The following is a 21,283-nucleotide window of genomic DNA, read 5'->3' on the forward strand; positions in this document are numbered from 1 at the left end:
TTGCAGATATGACCTTATCTGTGAAATCACACCCTCACCAAAGCCATAATAGTTCATCTTGACCGGAAGCATTTCATGATTTATTGAATCGAAGGCTTATGAATAATCTATCATTGCAAGAGAGCTGCATTTTCCTTTATCTTTGGCTTTTTATAAATCACTAAACAATTTTGTGAGAGCAGTACATGTGCTGTGATTTCTTATAAATCCAGACTGTAATTTTGGTAAAAATTCTTGATCTTGGGCAAGAATTATAATCTGTTTTATTGTTATCTTTTCCACAATTTTTTACATAGCCAGCAATATTGAGATGGATCTTAGTTCCTGCTTAGTTTTGGGGATTGTAACTTTAGGCAGCGGCCGAACAATACTTTTCTTCCATTCTTCTAGGGAAGACGCTAGTTTTTAAACTTTTAATTACTAACAGATTAACAGTCCCAAATGCGTACAGACTCACTAACTTAAAATCATTTGAATGGAAATGTCATCGATTATCACAGCTTACTTAACACTTTTAACTTAATTTATAGCAGACTTAACCTCATCTTAACTCACAGCTACGACTTAAAAATCTTCTATCATTTCATTTGTCTTATTTTACCATAAGAACTCAACAGTATCTAGATCAGTATCATTATTAGAACTCATTTCAACAAAGTACTTATTTACACCATCTATGCTAAACTTTGTGACGTGACTTCATCTTGTTTGTTTCACCTATTATGTCACCCTTTTTTAAGTAATTCCAAAAATCTTTAGGGTTTTCAGATTATGCTAACTTTTCAGAAAAGTAAGTCTTTATTGCTTGTCTTATGATATTTATCAATGGGTTTTGGTCCACTTTGTATTTTTCTCAGTCTTTAATTTTCAAAGATATGCAATAACTCAAGAGGGTTTATTTTTATCAGTTTTCCAATCTCTGGCGGCCTCCAGAGGGCTTATCTGTTACTTATCTCTTTACAGACTTGCACATTCATCATATACATTCTTTAAATCTTAAAAGTAATAAATCTTAAATTAATTTGGTTTAAAAATTTAAAAAATAAATAAAAACCCTTTCGGCACCTTATAATTAATTAAAAAAAAAAACTCCGTAAACACTCATCTCCGTATGAGGTTCTGATCCTGAAATAATAAAATTTTAAATTCAATGTTTTAATTTTACGTTATTAAACTTGTTATTAAAACCAAACTGATATCAATAAATGAAATATCGTAACCAAGTGTTAATAACTATTTTATGACATTATGGGTATTTGAAATATTTTAACAATATTAATGTGTGATATCTATCCAAAATAACTTTATGATCCATTCTGAAACCCATAATGTATTTATTTCCATTATTGTTACTCTTCGGCTCGATCATGTTACTTCCGTTGCTCATGTTTGAGAGCCATGTTTGTGTTTTTAGGCTACTGTTCACTCAGTGTAAGTCACAAAAAATGTGAATACTTAAATAAACTTTCGTCTTGCGCATTTTTTATATCTTTCAACGCTTCAAGATTTTAGCTGATCGAAATTTAGAAAGGAAATTTTAACTTTCTAAATTTAAGTCATCGTAGAGCAAAAATAAAGAGTTTCTAACTGTCAAGGCCATTTAGAAAAACATTGTATTTTTAAGTTTTTACAACAATGTAAGTTACATGTAAGTTTATCTAGGTAAGGATTGGAGGCCGTATTGCCTCGAAAGGATGCCATCATGACAACACGAGTTATTAAATCACTAACATAGCGTAATTGATGATAGCAACCGAACCTAGCGTTATTGTACCTAATACGCCATGTAGACTATCCATGCAATAATGCTTAATTACATTCGGCGGTAGCTATATATTACTTCATGAAACATTGTATTGGTTATTTAAGAAAATAACCATTTTATTTCAATTACCTAATATGGTGAGATGTTACAACTACATAACATTTTTTTATCATCGTGTGACTCATAGAGCTAAACAAAGTGATATAAAAACTACGTATTTATAACTATTTCACTCCTAATGTTTTGAAAATAGTTTATCAAAATTGAGATTTCAAGATGGCAGCCTCACTGAAATTTATGTTTCCTCGGATTCTAATGAAAGTGATATTTAAAATATAAAATATAGAACACAAATATAGCCTTTCCTATCTCATCCTCAAAATAAACATTAATAATTTACCGTATCGTTTAATATTACCAGTGTGTTTGGTGTAGGAATTTATACAGAAATTAAATGATCAAATTTGTAATATTTAACAATTAAGGCACTATTATATTAAAATCAAATTATTATATTTATTTTTACACTTATTATATAATATAGGAATAATTACCGTACACCTAGTTTAATAAAATTGTTTTTTGCGAATATATAAGCAGTACGAGTAATTTAATGTTGTGTTTTGGGCAGGTATATTGCCAGTTACACTGATATGCATTCAAGCGCCAATTTTACAGTTTAAACATAATAATCTCGCTACATTGCTTTCAAAACTGCTTCACATGACAGGATGTAAAAACATTTCAAGCACACTTCCCTTTCAATCCTAAGAACACGAGATAAATCTTTTCATCCTCTCACATGAAAATCAAAAACAATAATTTAATTTTTGTCTTTAGTTTCACTTTCGTATACTACTAGCTTAGTCCCAGAGATATAAATGAATTTGTCATTGGTTCGATTCCCAAGACGGTCAATGAATGTTTACATATGTTTGAATAGGTTCCCTTGTAAAATCGTAAATACACACCTTAAATTTGAATAAATTATAAAACCCCTAAAACCACAGATTACATCTTGTTGTCTTAGTTAGGCTCACGCGCCGATGTATTGGCCATCATCTTAGATTTTCGTTTCACATTGCGTCAAAACGTTGTAAAATCTTATCTCAATAATCTTGAAGTATTCTACCTCGCTGCGGCGAGCCATATCCAAGTCAAATGAACTTTAACCTTAAATCAAGAGATATTCACTTGATACTCTCAATCAAGGACAAAATATCTCAAAGCTGTTTGACATTTCTTCTTATGACAAGAAGTTTCGTAATTGCACTTAGTCATAAAAGAAAATTAATTCCTCTTCTGAATTAATAGGATATTTTGGATAGGTAAGATTAGGGATAGGGGGCACATCCTGTTTAGTTCCATAAAGAAGGATTTAGGGCATTAATGTCAGTCATATCTTCTTGGAAGACGGGAGGCCAGCTCTGTACCAGCATTTCCAGTCAAAGCAGACAGGGAGTGACACACCCTTATGTCTAGGCTAGCAACAGCCTTTAAAACTTAGGGAGCCCAACCAACTCCGAACGTACACTCGAGAGCCATGTCCATCCTACGCAGTAGACTAGACCTATCGAACTACCCTTGCACCATAGAATCTCGACATTTATGGTTAGTGCCACTCCTGGACATCCATAAGGTGCCCATGTTAAGTGACACACCGGTTTTTGCTGAACCCAGTGTAGGTTCTATTGGAAGGTAAATCCAGAAGTGAATCATTTTAGGGATTAGCTGTTTCATTTAAACTAACAGTGTAACTACTTGAGATAAATTCAAGCCAAAATTTCATAGAGTCACTCAGTAGCAGTGCCTAAGGGATGATATCATCCCTTAAATGGTACGGAGTTGTAAAATTATAGGGTGAAACATAATTTGGTGATTACATTACTTTAAAACATCTTATTTGCAGTTTATAACCAAAGGACAAATTGTCGTTTTGAACGTTTCTGCACAAGAACTAGCGAATATTCACGCAATATCATAATGGGATTTCGTCTCAACAAAGAATCCAAAAAAAGGAATTCTACCCTGTAAAGCCTTAGGGTGTTTTGGGTCAAATAAGGACAACAGGAATGCTCTGGTAGGGTATACAGTAAAATATTGTTTATATTTAGCAAAATAGTGCATTGATTAAAGCCGAAGTTAAGTGTTAAATACATATTGTAGATACAAATACGATTTTACACAGGGTCGACGGATATAATACGAGGGGGAAGGGACAACCTGAGGATTCAGTCTCACAGAACGATGGCTTGTGAACAACTTCCATCTCATTTTTGGTGTTAAAGTGATCAACAGACTCCCGCAGTGCATCAAAGAATTGGCAACAAAGAAACGTTTCAAAAGCTCGATTAAGAGATCTTTTAGTGTCGAATACGTTTTCTTTCTCTTGATGATAGAGTTCATGAAAAATCGCTGGGAACGATAAAACTATTTTGTTAACTCTGTTGCCAAAATGAATAAAAGTTTTGTGCTGACGATTGTAAAAAATGTTTTAATTAATGTAACGTTGTTCAAAATTGATGTTTTAAACTTCGACTGATAGAATAATTGTATTAGAATAAGTTGGATGCATGCAATACAGTTGTAAAAAATTGTGTACTGCAATAAAGAAAATTTGAATTTTAATATTAAGGTAAAGTTAAACACGTTAAAGGTACTACAGTAAAAGTTAAAAAGGCTCAGAAAAGAGTTAACTTGTAATGTATGTGTAATTTATATATGACATTTTTATATATGTATGCGCAAGATGAATTTTTTAAGTTTGTCCTTTTTTGTGACTTACACTGATTTGACAGCGATCATTATGACAATTTGAATGTATATGTACTTTCCGACGGAGAAGGTTTATATGCTATATTCATTTATTAAACTCACCATGAGGTGGCGCTGCAAAATATAACAGTTTTCAAAGCGCCTGCACATTATAAACTGCAATTACGAGACAGTTACGTATATTAATTTGCCAAAGACTAGTTGAAGGCACTAAGTTAGAATATATGTTGTGTCTTTATGAGAAATATATGGTTGAACTTAAAGCTTGACTGTTAGACCGCTTTATAATAAAACACAAGTACGTGTATAATGGCTATATATAATAAGCATACACAGATTTTCTTGATCGTGACAACAAGGCAAGACTCTACATCGGTGTTAGAAATATAAAATGCACTTGAAACCAGAAGTGCAAATACATGGCCAAGGCTTACGTAAAGCGTGCGAAGCCGCGGAAACAGCAAGTACTTTTTTATATTTATATTTGTTTTATGTGTTCTATAATATTTTAAATGTCACTTTCGTTAAATAACTTTTCGTCTTTATTTACGCAAGACGAAAATTTATTTGAGTATTCACATTTGTTGTACTACATTGAACATATTAATATAATGTATTCTATTGAAATGTATAATTTATAAATCTATATAAACCTCTGGAATACTCCTAAAATATAACTAGAAGTCATCCCTGGAAATTGAAATATTAATAAAATAACTTTCTAATTAGTTAACTAGTTCAAATAAGACAATCGGATATCCAGGAACATCTGCGAGCTTGGCAGGGAGCGTTGTTTTAGTTACATTGAATCTTCGTTCTACTTCGGTTGTTACAAGTAATTATTAAACTATCACTTATACACTATTTTTATACCATAGCAACATCATTATTTAACGTAGTAACATTACTTTTCTTTTAACTGAATTACATTTAAACACATGAACCAATAACTTACATTAAAACGATGTGTCTGAAGAAGATAGCCTCGCTATCGAAAGGCCTCACAAAAAAATAAAAGTATTAAATATTGGTTTTATGTTTTAATGTAAGTTAACAGTAACCAATATAAGCTCCATCTACAACATAAACCAATATTTCAAACTTTTATTTTTGTGTGATTTGTCTGAGGAAGATAGCCTTGCTATTAAAAGGCGTCACAAAAACAAAAGTTTTTAAATATTTGTTTTTTTGTTTAAATGTAATTAAGTTAACATTAGCCAATACAAGCTCCATCTTCAGCATTAATTTTCTTTGGAACTAACATAAATAATTTATTTAAACTTATTGTACTAAAAAAATAAGTCTATTACAAAAAAAAGCATAAGCTATCTTTTGAAGTTGCGATAGCATTTGGTGACACTTTGTGAACGTTAAAAATTATAAATGAAAAATATTTGTAAAGGCCACGTCAGCAAGTTCCAAAAAAGTGTAAAAAGACATTTTCTAATAAACGTAAATCATGAATCATATCTGACCATTTTACACCAAACCCCCCGCCCTTAGTCTTATAGGGAACAAACATCCTCGCCAATTTTCAAAGCTGTGGCGAAGAGATTTACAATATTTGTACCAGTTATGCGAATATAAGGCAAACAAATATTATTTGTTTTTCTTCCAGATTATTCCGATGGATGCAGGAATAATCTGGAAGATATTGCAATGCTCTACATGGGGTGAAAATAAAAAAGCTATACATACAAAATATTTAGTAGGTACCATACTATTTTAGAACTTTTAACGTTTAAACATCTACAAAGCATAATTTTATCTCAACTTTAAACGGTAACTTTGTCATAATGGGAACAGAGTCGAAAGTGAGATAGCTTGTTGAAAACAACGCCAAACAAACAACAATAGTGATGCCAACCGTCGATAAACAATGGTGGGGCAAGTTGTGCTATCTCTCACACGATTGGTCACACTGCTCAGACGTAGTTTTATCGTACTGCACAAATAACAGCTGTTCGGTGCTCAAGTTGGTCCATACAGTATTGTTTAACATATTATATCAGAACAATCAGCTAGCGCTCAATTCAAGTTTTTTCTATGCGCTGACTTCAAACATTGTTATTGTTTCAGTATAAGTAAATGCACAAAATATTTAACAATACTGTATTACTATTTAGAGTTTTATGTAACAGAAAGCAAATAAAAGGTGCAAGTTTTAATTCTGTTTCCCATATGATAAAAAACCATGGTTCACGTCACTGAAGCAAAAGCAAACACCCAATTTCAAAGAGCATTCAGACTCCAAAATAAAAACAACATTAATTAGAAAAATCGCCAAAATAAAATTCAGAGTGCTGGCAAGCTTTCAAGAAATTGCAGGTGTTGACTTTGCCGTGCCTCTACATTTTAGAAACTGCTTTTTGTTGTATGAGTAAATGTGCCTTAACCAGAGGCCGAGACATACACATGTATGAGACACGTGGAAGAGCTAACTACCGAACTGGGGGACACAGAACGGTGGTTTATGAACACCTGCCCTCCCAAGCGGGTGTGCATTTCCTCAACAGACTGCCCAATTAACTTAAAGATGCTCCAACGTTAAAGACTCGCCTCAAACGCTTCTTCGTATCTCAAGAATTCTATAATGCGGCGGAGTTTTTGGCATTCGACTAGGAGACTGCCAAATTAGAAGACTGACTCTGCTGTACGAAGTGGGTTGCACTGGGAATGAATGAAAGATGAGTGATTGTAAAATTGTATGTATGGATGTCTGGAATTTTAGAAAATTCGTATTGACGTTTGCCATACAATGTACATATTGTCACAGCAATAAAAGATTTTGATTTTGAAGTGTCTTAAGGCGTTTAAACGTACTCCCAACCTCGGCTTGCCAATGGTGCAGTGTAGCGGGTACGGTGGTTATCGCAAGATAACCGGATCAAGCAACGTCGAGCTTGGCTGCTGCTTGGATGGGTGATCGCTGAGCGATCCTGTCCTTGCAAGCAGTCCGCCTGCCCGACCATTTGTGGTGGCCACCATTGTAAGTCGTTGGTCCCCAGACTGAGTGTTAGTAAGGGCTTCTTAGTCCTAACTTCGTCTGGTAACACAACACGATTGCGCATCGAAAACGATTACTTTTGCTCCTAGTTATGGTAACTAATATTTACTGGTAACAGTAACAGTGACAGTGACAGTAACAGTTACACTGTACCGTAGGTCCTGGACTGGTGTTCATCGTTTACCCCGAGGCTATTGCAACTATGACGGGCTCCGTCTTCTGGTCCATCATCTTCTTCCTCATGCTCATCACCTTGGGTGAGTATGCTTAGAGCATAGAAAAGGTAGCGTTATCAAAGTATTGCAAGGTAAATAGTTACTATATTCATCTCATTTCTTCTTACATTGTAAAAGGTACTAAACAGAATGTAATTTGGTGTAGACATATGAATTGATCTGATGAGGATCAATCCTAATGTAACAGGTTTTTATCACTGACTATTATTTTGTACTAGCAGAAACAGCAAAGTATGATTCCCCTTTCACTCCCGTTATATTATATAAAGTGACTACATGTATGCTGGAATTTCAAGTACATTTCTTTATAGTTTTTACATTTGCTGTATCAAATTTCACTTTGACATGTTTAGATTTTGATTACTTGAAAAAGAGAATAGATTCCAGTTCTGGCTACTTAGTGTTCTTTATTTGTATCATACAAAGATGTAAAGTGGTTGAAAATAATAATCATAATTATTTTTCCTCATAGTTTTATCTGTGACTGCGTTTTCAATGGAAACGCTATAAGTTTTAATGTGACAAAATTGTTTAAATCATATTTAACGCATATTTGGTTCACTCAGAAACCTTGCTTTACAAATCTGTTACTTTGAAGATCATTATTAATGTATGTGTTACGTAATTATTGTAACATATGTATGGTCTAGTAAATTAAACAGTTCAAAAACAAATGTCATACATGGTTTTCGTAAAATCTTTCAGAGAATAACTTAATAAAACCCAAACAATCAGGAGTTTAAAGATTTGATTGTTGTGAATCTCAAATACACTATCCTGTAACTTATTTTCATATTTGAACTAAAAATGTATGTCATAGTTTAGCTAGGAATATACATATGAAATATTCAATAATGACAGTCAGTTATGAAAAATGCGATTGTTTTGAAAGCAGTACAACAGATACTAAACCAAGAATATGTAGTAATTTCACTTTTTTACATCATCATAAAAGCTCACAAATTGTTAAATTACCTCGAATTTCGAATTTGCCACAGATTATTTATTTGAAAACTTGAATATGAGTTTCTATAAAAGATGTGTTAAACTGTTATTGGTGCTTATAATATTATAATATTATAATATTCAATTTATGTTAATAATATTTTATAGTGATTTATGTTTTACACATGTTTTCAGTCTAGTCTATCTTACATTTACTTATTCAGTCGATTGTTCTTCAGGCACTTAAAAAAAGGCTGAAAATGATTAAACTGAACACAAATGTTCAAAAAGTATGCTCGTGACTTTTTAGTAAGATTATGAAAATCTCATTTTCCCTGTCACTCACTGTGCTCTTCTCTCCAAGACCTGTGTCACGAATTGCATGATGACGTCATGTACGCATGATCCTCCTTTCATGACGTAGAGAGTCAGATCGGGTGAAAGAGAAATGTATCAAGTAGATTGTGTGCACGCAGTTTAGTCCCCAAGTCCAAAACTTAAAACATGTCAGATATATACATTTTTGAAACAATCTACGACTATGTGCATAATCTGCAAGCAATTTTGAGTTAGATTGTGAAGAAGGTTTTAAACAGGGATGTTTGAAAACAGAAGTTTGCCATTTAAAATCTGCAATGGTCATTATTTGAAAACATGGATTCGATTAATATGGAAGATCGGTATATGGTGAAGAAATATTATTGAGTGGTGAACTCTACATCAGAATATAGGATTCAATTTGTTGTGTATTTATTTTTCTAGGAAAGGTCAATTAATCCATTTTTAAGTTTTATTTTGCTTGTCCACACGGTGTACTGGCCTGTGCGAGGATCTTATCAAACAGATAAGGGGGAGAGTCGATACAGTACAAGGTCGATGGTACTGAAGTGCTTCGGTCACAGACAGGATTTGAACCTGCGTTATCTCTAACTCGGATCCAAAGTCCTTAGACCGCTCGGCCACCACCAAATTACTAGTGTACTGATTAGTTATTTAGTTTTATTAAACAATTTCTTAGCTGCAGACGATATACTCTATTCTTTATCATGCAATACCCGCACTAAAATACATCCTTGAGTATGCGAGAGTATCAAGTTCAGGATGAGTTGTTATCTGTTCTCGATTCTAACTTTGACGATGACGACTTCCAGGGTTGGACAGCACCTTCGGCGGCCTGGAGGCGATGATCACCGCCCTCTGTGACGAGTACCCCCGGGTCCTGGGCAGGAACAGGGAGGTGTTCGTGGCTTGTCTGCTGTGCGGAGTGTACGTCTGCGCTCTGCCTACAACCACCTACGTAAGCCGTTCAACTGTACAATTACCGCATTACAATTACCTCTAGATATATCGTAGCTGTGGTGGGAAGTCTTAATACGATGTGATTGTTGCGTTTAGCCTCATTACATCTTCCGCATAATACAATGTGAATGTTGCTTTTAGCTTCATTACATCTTCCGCTTAATACGATGTGAATGTTAAGTTTAGCTTCATTACATCTTCCGCTTAATACGATGTGAATGTTGCGTTTAGCTTCATTACATCTTCCGCTTAATACAATGTGAATGTTGCGTTTAGCTTCATTACATCTTCCGCTTAATACAATGTGAATGTTGAGTTTAGCTTCATTACATCTTCCGCTTAATACGATGTGAATGTTGCGTTTAGCTTCATTACATCTTCCGCTTAATACAATGTGAATGTTGCGTTTAGCTTCATTACATCTTCCGCATAATACAATGTGAATGTTGCGTTTAGCTTCATTACATCTTCCGCTTAATACGATGTGAATGTTGCGTTTAGCTTCATTACATCTTCCGGTTAATACGATGTGAATGTTGCGTTTAGCTTCATTACATCTTCCGGTTAATACGATGTGAATGTTGCGTTTAGCTTCATTACATCTTCCGGTTAATACAATGTGAATGTTGCGTTTAGCTTCATTACATCTTCCGCTTAATACGATGTGAATGTTGCGTTTAGCTTCATTACATCTTCCGCTTAATACGATGTGAATGTTGCGTTTAGCTTCATTACATCTTCCGGTTAATACAATGTGAATGTTGCTTTTAGCTTCATTACATCTTCCGCTTAATACGATGTGAATGTTGCGTTTAGCTTCATTACATCTTCCGGTTAATACAATGTGAATGTTGCGTTTAGCTTCATTACATCTTCCGCTTAATACGATGTGAATGTTGCGTTTAGCTTCATTACATCTTCCGGTTAATACAATGTGAATGTTGCTTTTAGCTTCATTACATCTTCCGCTTAATACGATGTGAATGTTGCGTTTAGCTTCATTACATCTTCCGCTTAATACAATGTGAATGTTGCGTTTAGCTTCATTACATCTTCCGGTTAATACGATGTGAATGTTGCGTTTGGATTCATTACATCTTCCGCTTAATACAATGTGAATGTTGAGTTTAGCTTCATTACATCTTCCACTTAATACAATGTGAATGTTGCGTTTAGTTTCATTACATCTTCCGGTTAATACGATGTGAATGTTGCGTTTAGCCTCATTACATCTTCCGCTTAGTTCAGCCTCTGAATTCTGACACTGTCGCAGACCTGACTCCTCCAGGAGTCCATGACCGTCTGAAGACTTCCAAAAAAAGTCACTGACGAAGTTCAAAACGAACTGGTTCCAACGTTTCGACATCAGAGGCACCTAGACTACAAAAAAGGTCTGTCTGGTTTACCAGCAACCATCCCGTGTAATCCAGATAAACAGGTGTCCTCATTGTCTCATCAGCTGGACGGTTCCGTAACACTGAAATCGAGCTAAACTCTACATCCACAATAAACATCTATATACTTTGAATTTTGGTTATTCGCGGAGCAGTTTGATGTAACGAATAGTTCGAATAATGGAGAATGCGAAGTTTCACTTACAGAATCATTAAAAACAAGCATGAAAACTACATTGTGCGCCAAAAAATCTTCATATTTAAAATTTTGCCAATCAAATTCAAAGTCAAATCATTTATTCATCATAAACAAATATATTCTATAGAATATCGTCAAAATAAATTCTAAGGTAGTGGATCTAAGTTCCTGTTGACTGTCGAGCAACTAGGAGTACATCTACTCTATCTTCAAAAAAATGTTTAACTAGGAATTGACAGGCTTCTACAACTTGGATAAGTCTGTCAAATATCTTTTGTTAGAGTAAATATGCCTTTAGTAATTCAATTTTTAAAGTTGATCTGAACAAATTAACTATTGCATTACCTTTTTTGGTCCAAGATACTGAATCGATTTTTAGAATATTTTATCCGAACATACCAATTAGGTATAATTAGGAATAATATAATAAGAAATTGGGAATGAAAGGTAAATTACCTTTTACGCCTCTGTGGGTGATAAGTGAAATAAATCATTAAGTTTTTGAAACTGTTCACACAAACTGAATATAGGAATGAAGGCAGAGTCAACAAATTTTGAACCTTTGAAAATTTCATATGAAGGCCAAAATATTTTGCAAAAATAAATTCCAAGTAAGTATCCAAAATACTCATTCAGTATCGAAAATTTAAATCGGTATCAGTTGAAAGTTTCATGAATATTCCTCGCTACTACAACACGATTATCCTTAATCCTTCATCCACATCCTTATCGGATAATGTGCTTGGAGCATTGCACAGAACTATAAAATTATTTATTGTCTTCGTATTTCCAGTCGATGTTTTAATATGTAACAAATCTAGCTTTAATGTTTTCTATATTAAGAGATTGTAAAATCATATCTATACGTGTGTGTGCGTGCGTGCGTGCGTGCGTGTGCGTGTGCGCGTGTGTAAATGAATCTTTGTCTGTATGTCCTTTATAGAATCGTACACTATTTGACTAATCATTATGAACATTTGTATTTATATATATTTTCCAATGGAGAAGGTTTATGCCAATGATATGCCCATTAATGTAACTCACCACCAGGTGGCGCTGCAAAATATAATAGGTATCAAAGCGCCTGCACACTATAAAATGCAATTACGAGACAGTTACGTATATTAAATAACAAAACACTATATGAAGGCGCTAAGTAAAAGGTATATTATTTGTCTTTAAGATACATTTCTGGTTGAATTTAAGGCTTGAGTGTTAGACCACTTTATAATAAAGTACATGTACGTGTACAATGGCTATAAACACATACAGATTGCCCTGATCGAGGCAACAAGGCAAACTCTACATCAATGTTGGAAATATAATTCACTTGAACCAGAAGTTCACGTACTCGAGCAAAGCTTACGAAAAGCGTGCTAAGCCACGGACAACAGCTAGTGTTTAATAAATAGTTACTTGGAGTATAAATAGTTATAAAGGTTAGCAATCGCATATCTCGTAACCACAAATAAAGAACAGTCCCTACCACACGGCGAGGCGTTTTATTACTTAGAAGTTCTAACGTGCCGGTCAATTATTTAGAACCATATTTACCACTCAATTTTTTGTATGGTTAAACTTTTTATGTTTTAAATACTCTGCTTCAGATGATGTTTTGGGAATTTTTTCAATCGATTTCTTTTCTATCGACAAATACATTTTGGAAGTTTGAAATTTAAATTTAACAACGAATTATAAAATCAAAGACAAATCGTATAAGTTATATATTTAAATCATTCATAAACGTATGAAATTATGCCCACAAAACATTAACCACAATATTTGTTATACTGCAAAAAGGTGTAATAAACATTACATTTAATTTCCTGCAATGCGTACTGTAATTGTCTGAGACAACACTGAAATAGTTATAATGGAGCGCTAGGAAAATAACCAAGAACAAAACATTATTTTACTCGCGAGAACATTGACTGTAGCAAGAAAGTTGGATTTCCTTTACCCCATCAATCAGTCAAGAGAGGTTGTTTATTGAACTAACAAGTTTTAAACTGAATCATTCTTTGTCCGTGTAAAGGAAATTTCGCTAGAGTTCCTTGACCTTGAGGATGCGTTCAGTTATTTTTACTGATTTATTCGTCAATTTTAAAATCATATATGATTAAACTTCCGTTTTTAATTCATACATTTCGGCCGTTAAAGATCAAACCGTTTGCTTATTTATGACATAGGACGTGAACAGTGGAAGTTGTTTAAAACTAATGTTGTCAACAACTTATTTTAGGCTTATAAATGTGTTTTATATATTTGCGATTTGCATTTTCTCGTAAATGTCAAATTTCCATTCAAGAACACTGTAAAATATGTTTATCAATGTTAATGTTTATGAAACGTTTTTATGTTTATCAATGGTTTGTTTACTTTTACGAGAGCTATTGTTAGTTCGATTTTATAGGGAGTATAATGATTTCACTATGGAGCCAATAACTACTTTAAAACAGGCATGAGGTTATTTAAAATTCGGCAAAACGTGTCTAAAGATCAACAAAAGCTTAAAAGCTTAATGGCATTTATAAATGATTTTGTTCCAAAAATGTTAAAAGGCTGAAATTTAAAAAAATAAATCCCCAAAAACCCCTTAATCTATTTATATTCGGCCGCTTAACGAACAAATTCAAGTAAGCTAAGAAATGAATGTTGAATGAATGAAATTTGTAGAAAATTAGTAAAAACCACGTGGCCCATACATTGGCCACAAATCAGCGCAATCCTCCTCCCTTCCACATTCGATCTTGATGATAGAAAGTATTGTAAACCTAGAAAATACTGATACGATACGAATTCAGTATAAATGAAATTGAATCAAATCTAGTCTCATATTTGGGACTATGATCCAGAAGTATAGCAATCAAAAATTTGTTCGAAAGTGGTTTACGATATTGGAACATATTTCTACCACAAACCCTAACGTCACACATGCTTGCGATGCACATGACCTCTGTTTTCCCACAAATACTTCGATTTGGAGCCGTGGGTAACAGCTATAACAGGTGAGGGAGAGATTCAAAGTTTCCGGTGACAGAAAAAAAGATTTTAAAAGGCTAAAAGTAAATATTTTATTCATCTTTGAGTATTTTAACTATTTTATGTACTTTAAAGTTATATACATTTAATTTGAGGGGCTTGAGCTTAGAGGGAATTCTTGACAGAGGCGTATTATTACAAGTTTTACTTTAAATTAAGGGGATTTTGTCATTGGGGAGAATTTTACGCTGACTGGACAACTAAAGATGTAACTGAAAATGTTTAAAATGCTGAATTGCTTTTAATACAACGCTTGTCAATCAATGTCACCACTGGAGGTTTAAATTATATTCGTTTTATATTAAAGAGTTTATATGTGGTTATACTTTCCAACGTTTTAAGTGACAAGGTCTAATGCTTATTCTAATAATTGAGAATAATATTTAAATTTATTAATGCTGGTAAAATACGTCAAAAGAAATGTATCTTTTTTAAGGTGGCGTAATCATTTTTTGGTTTTGTCACTATTTCTAACTTTTAAATTCAAACTAATTAAGAAAACTCCTTCCTCTAAAGACAGAAAAAGTAAAGAATTCTTTTTTGGGCAGTCGGCAAGGAATTGCTGATATTCAAATTAGGCAATTTTATAATCAGGCCCAAATTTAAACGGCTAAAGATAAAAATATACAATTTTTACAGTAATTATGTACGTAAACTGTGTTTTCAATCTGATATAACTTTAAAAAAAGAAATATTTTTACAATAATTTTTTCTTAAGAAAGTTTGTTTTAAATAAAACACAAGACATTCCCTCGAAATCTTTCATATAGCCAAGCTGTACATGTGAAAATAATGATTTATTTTTCCATTTTCATACAAGCAAAGTTCATGTTTTTATTTTAGAAATTAAAAACTACCACGTTGTCAATTTAAGTGGCAGATTTTTAGAAAAAAATCAAATAAAAATAATGTTCATACCTTTATCTTAATATTTCTATTGGTCTGATTATAGAATGTCCTAAAATCTTTCTTCAAATTCCTACCACTACTAGTGGAATGATAAAAAGAACCTTTTTTCAATTTTTCCTGTCTTGAGAAATGGCATCTTAAATAGCTGTAACCAAAATTATGATTAGACTGATACTAGTTTATGAGAAGTTTTATTCTAAACCATTAGTGATTATTTCTCGAATATTAAATACGTTTTTAAGAGACCATTTTGCCCTAGCAAACAATGAATGTGCGGACTACCGCAATAGCTATCACTAGCAACTCACTAATGAGCACTTGTAAGATTCGATGTTGTGTGCGAGGAAAGTCTGTATCAGAGAGTAATGTTGCGGTCCATCACGAAGACGGATGCCGCGCTATCTGCAGGTCGAGATCAGCTCATGTTCATGCATGTTAGGTCCGGTCTGTCGGCTCATTCACTTAGCTCGCCGCCATCTACAATTCATGGGCTGTAAACTCCCTTATGGCCACCCCCCTTGTTTGTTAGGGTTAAAAGATTGTCTGACTTGTCAGCTGGCGCTAAATCTCCAGGCGGTTGTTACCGTCAAATTGTTATTTATGATTATTTTTATCCGAGTTCTTGGTGCTGCAAATTTATAGTCTTTTAGTGTATTCTGAATTAATGTCAGTAAACACATAATTATAATTCACTGTTTTAATGGAATTCATAATTGAAATACTCTTTATCTTATATGATCATTTAAATTAAATGATATGCTTAAGTTCCTACCTAAAACGTAACCGGCTGAGGGCGCCACTGGGGTCTTCATCTAAGTACCAAAAGAGCGCAACCCTGTTACAGTGTAAATCTGTTTGCAGAATGACCCAATAGTAAAATATTTAAGGTTACTACTAAGAGGTAATTTGGGTCTAATGGGCAGAAAATAAGGTATAATATAATAGAAAAATAGCAGATTTTGTAAGGGATAGGTCATAGAAATCTTAAAAAAAATTATTTTATAAATAATAAACCACTTTGCTGCATGCCTTTGGATATTATACTGTTTTCAAACCATGATCATTGATTATTTGGAGTTAGTATATTTTTTTTTTTAATTTGAAGGAAAGTTTCTAGTACATTGTCCACTCATGCTTGAGGTACTTCATTTAAATCTCAAATATATAACCATCTAATTGGCCTATGTGTTGAGCAGGGCGGCGTGTACCTGGTGAACCTGCTGAACGTCTACGGGCCGGGCCTGGCCATCCTATTCGTGGTGTTCGTGGAGGCGGCGGGCGTCTGTTGGGTGTACGGCGTCGAAAGGTTCTCCTCTGACATCGAGTGCATGTTGGGCCACCGGCCCGGCCTCTTCTGGAGACTCTGTTGGGCCTACATCAGCCCCGTCTTCCTGTTGGTCAGTATCAGAGGTTGGTGTACCCCAGGGATCGGGTTTAGCACCATTATTTTTCTCCCAACAAGATCGGTCTTATAAACAAACAAACGTCCTGTGGGTCTATGTGCACGTTTAGATTAAGTGAATTTTAATTTAATTTCTTTTTAAAATTATAATTTATATATTCATTGTTAGCGTTAATATAATATCAAGTGATAAATGTAGGTCTATGCGTAATAAGAATAGTTTTAAAGTTCAATTATGGTCTATTACCATGTTCGTGGAATTTTTCTAATATTCTTAGTTGATAATAATCCAAACGTGTTCCATGATTGTAGTAAAATAAAGAAAGGGTTAAGAACTGACTCATTCCAACCACAATGGCTGGAAAACATTTGCCGCATTATATTTTTACAATTCCTTCACAAATTTTGATCAAAACTATTTACCACGAGTCGAGAGGTAATTTCTATTACATACTCACACAGCCTGGTTTGTATGTAAATTTATAGAAGAGAAATTTGTCCTAAAAAAGATAGATCGTCAAAAACACTAGTTTCGTGGGGTTCTAAATAGTAGGGTATCAAAAGAGTTAAGAATATGATACGATACGTTGCCAGCTAACCATATTGTAGATTCTTAAAGTTGAGAAGTTCAGTCTCTAGTTTCCTGATGATTACATAACTATCATTTATGTGTCTGGTGGTCAATTTTAAGTCACTCGATCTAAGAAAAATATGTTATTAGAAATAAAACGTATCATACTTTAACCCATTCGATACTCTCATTACGACATCACAAAACTAGCGTGGCCGATGACCGGCTTCTTCAGTGTTCTCTCTGCTCAGCTATGAAGAGATGCTGGCTGGAGACTATGTCTATCCTGAGTGGAGCATCAACATGGGTTGGCTCCACACAGCATCGTCCATCTCTTGTATTCCTGTTTATATTGTCTGTAAGTTTCCACTCATATCCTGTACTTTATCTGTAGGTGATCTTCGTGTTCTCTCTGCTCAGCTATGAAGAGATGCTGGCTGGAGACTATGTCTATCCTGAGTGGAGCATCAACATGGGTTGGCTCCTGACAGCATCGTCCATCTCTTGTATTCCTGTTTATATCATCTACAAGTTCCTCATCACACCCGGCTCTTGTTTTAAGGTATGCCATTAGTTTTAACTGCCATTTTATTCATTTTCAGAATGTTGGATTTTATATTTCATAGGTAGTTGTATTTATTATTTTTATTTTATTACATATTTTTTATTTTGAAAAAATTAGATCTTCTAAAATAAAAACTAATAATATAATTACAGTATATATTCATTTTGATGAAGTACGTTAAGCTGACTCGGGTTTTTCTTTCGTTTTAACAAACTATATTGCATAACTAATACGCCTATCGGTATAATCTACTGTTACCGATTATTTAATTTCAACAGTTGACTTAAATCATCCGTACCAACGTAAACACATTTTCAGATTGTAAAAGTAATATTTTATAAGTACCTAGATAAAAATGATAGGTAACTTCAAAAAACTTATGAAAGTAGCATTGAAGGACGTTAAGATATATTTTCTTGCTTTTGATATGTTTATTTTGTTGTTACAGTTGTCTATAAATGATTTTCCTGCTAGCTTCCATAGTTATTGTTTGCTTGATGGTTATGGCTCATTTATTATTTATGAGGTCGTGTAATTTACATCCTTTTTTGTAATAGGTCACGGAAAACAATGGTATATTCTTATTTGTGTTGGGATCACTCATAAACTGTAGAATATGCATGAATAAATATATGTCCATGGACACGTGAGTGTTATGAGTGTGTTACACTGAATTAATGAGGGTACGCGGTGCAAGGAAATGAGTGCACAGAATTATAAAACATCAAGCACCATCCTGATTTTTCTAACGGATAATTGAAATTGATATTTCTTGATATATTTTATTGTGACCCAATGAAAATTTTTGAACTAATATAAACGACGTTCATTAAAGAGGGTAGGATGTAGGTTAGTAGATAAAGTGGTGAATCAGCAATTAGAAGTTCGCTGAACATTTGTACGAACAAAAACTGACAACTCTTCTGCAATTGACTTCATTGCTTTAGTTTCGTAAGGCTCTGAGTTCTGATATAATGGTTGGATTGCTGACAATTTGCATACAATCTGAGATTAGGACTGTTACTACCGGCCTAACCACAGTATGTTTACTTTTGTGAACCTTAGTTAATAATGAAAAGGTAGAGACAAAGTTGGCATGGAGTTGTTACTATACCATGTCTCTTTGTGAACAGCCTTCGCTGAGGTTCAAAACACAATAATATATGTATAGCTCATTGTGATATTGACTGATAGAACGGCAGATACTAAAACAAAAAATACATTTTTACAACCCCCAGCAAACAAATAAAAATTGTGCCAGCCTGCAGACTGATAGTCTTCAACAACGCTCAGCCAAATTCCAAGGTTGTACGTGCACCATCACAAAACTGTTCTTTCTTACGTAGAAATGAATATTAATATAAAATTTAACTTTACGGGTGAAATATTGTTCGATATGTCTTGCTAAATGGTATATAATTTGTTCATTAAATTAATTTTTATATCAGTGTTTTAATAATAAAAGTCTACACACCCAGTTACTACAAAATATAGTTGTATACAGTTAGACTACACATTTTTATATATTATATCATGTTAAAATATGCTACAAAGGTACTTTGATTGTTTACAAATTTATTTGTTCTGCTATTTTCTCATTGCCATCATGGTCACCCATAGTACCCATAATGCACCATCGCTGATCTCAGTATTTCTCAAAATAGCTTCATGCTCAATTCCAAGTCTTTAAGTCAGTTCGTTTTCGAAATATCTTGCGGACAAACAGATAGAAAGGATTTTTTTTTCTTTTTGTTTGTCCATTTTGTATCTTATTACCGCCATCATATTGTATTTTATTTATATTGATCTATTTTTATTTTCTTCATCGTCTTTTGGAATTGAAAAATTATATTTTCAAGTTATTCGTTTGCTTTAAATGTGATAATAATATTTTTATGGTTTTAAATGATTTTTGTATGTTTTGATACATTAATCCACTTAGTTCTAATCCAGTTTCTGTTCTAGTGGTTTTAATAGTTAGAAGTCTTTTGCTTTTTTTAAACATGCACTCAAAAACCTATATTTTAATTCGTTCTACATCCATTAAAAACGTTGCTTACATGCTTAAGTTCTTTTAATAATTCTTTTGGCTGAGAGATATCTACATTTTTTTTAAATTAGCGAATAGGACTGCCCGTTTTTCTGCTGGTTACCTTCAGTTTCAATATGTTTACTGCAATTTTAAAGCAATGGAACGTGAATTACCCAAACGAACTGTTTTGAATGATAGCTTTTGAATGATAGATGTCTTTTTTTAATGTACTTGTAAAACTTATTGTATACACCCTTTTTGAAATCGGGCTACTTTACTGATCTTTAAATGTTCTCGGCATACGTTGGACCATACTAGTAATTCAAGTAAAAATGAGTACAACCTGAAAAACGTGTAATAAAGTGTGCAACAGCACCATACTTTAAACCACTATCAAACTATTTCTCTAGCATTACATCGAATTCTCGAGCATAACTGGTGCATTCTGTCCCTCTTAATTCTAGAGCGTGACGTGCAAAGTCGGACTGCATTTGTCACATCCTCTCTTCAAAAGGACGTGCAAAGCAAACAAGTTGGCCATCGACACGTCCTTGGACATTTACATTACATAAAACAGCATACACTCTTGCGATTTCATTCAATCCTTAGCCCAACAGATTTTTTGAATCCCTGACAACCAAAACCACAAGGATACAACGCAGTATCAAAAGATTTGTCTAAACGTAACCACAAGGATACAACGGAGTATCAAAAGATCTGTCTAAACGTAACCACAAGGATACTGTAATGTATTGAATTACAATAATAATTATAATAAATAATTATTATACATATTATAAATTGTTACTGGCAAGTTAAAGCCACAGCCAAAGACCAACTGTATGATCTATGATGCTGTGACGTCATATGGGGTGATTAGTTTTGAATAAATGCCATTGGCTGTTCTCATTCACGCCACCAGATCACACCACCTACCACTTCCAGTGTCCTTGCCCTTGTCTCTCTCTCTGTTACCCTCCAACCTTAACCGAGCACAGTCGATGATGTAAACTAATTCAGTCTTTTATTCCGATTCCCCGTAACCCGTACACAACAATTGGCGACGAGGTATTAATGCGATCCCCCGCGAGTGCAATGCAACCTGTTCGATTGTGCGTAAATAATTTCTCCGAAAATTATAG

At 33.7% G+C, this 21,283-nt stretch overlaps 1 protein-coding gene across 1 annotated transcript in view; it reads left to right on the forward strand.

Annotated features, from left to right (window-relative positions):
- The window catches only part of LOC124367181 (sodium-dependent serotonin transporter-like), a 94,916-nt gene that overhangs the window by 46,484 nt on the left and 27,149 nt on the right, over positions 1-21,283 (forward strand). Inside the window, exons 7-10 of the mRNA XM_046823831.1 lie at positions 7,706-7,804; positions 9,880-10,025; positions 16,768-16,968; positions 17,939-18,106. Coding sequence (XP_046679787.1) covers positions 7,706-7,804; positions 9,880-10,025; positions 16,768-16,968; positions 17,939-18,106 — 614 coding nt within the window. The remainder of the gene's footprint in view (positions 1-7,705; positions 7,805-9,879; positions 10,026-16,767; positions 16,969-17,938; positions 18,107-21,283) is intronic.

The sequence above is a fragment of the Homalodisca vitripennis genome, chromosome 8 (genome assembly GCF_021130785.1).
Source record: "Homalodisca vitripennis isolate AUS2020 chromosome 8, UT_GWSS_2.1, whole genome shotgun sequence".
NCBI lineage: Eukaryota > Metazoa > Arthropoda > Insecta > Hemiptera > Cicadellidae > Homalodisca > Homalodisca vitripennis.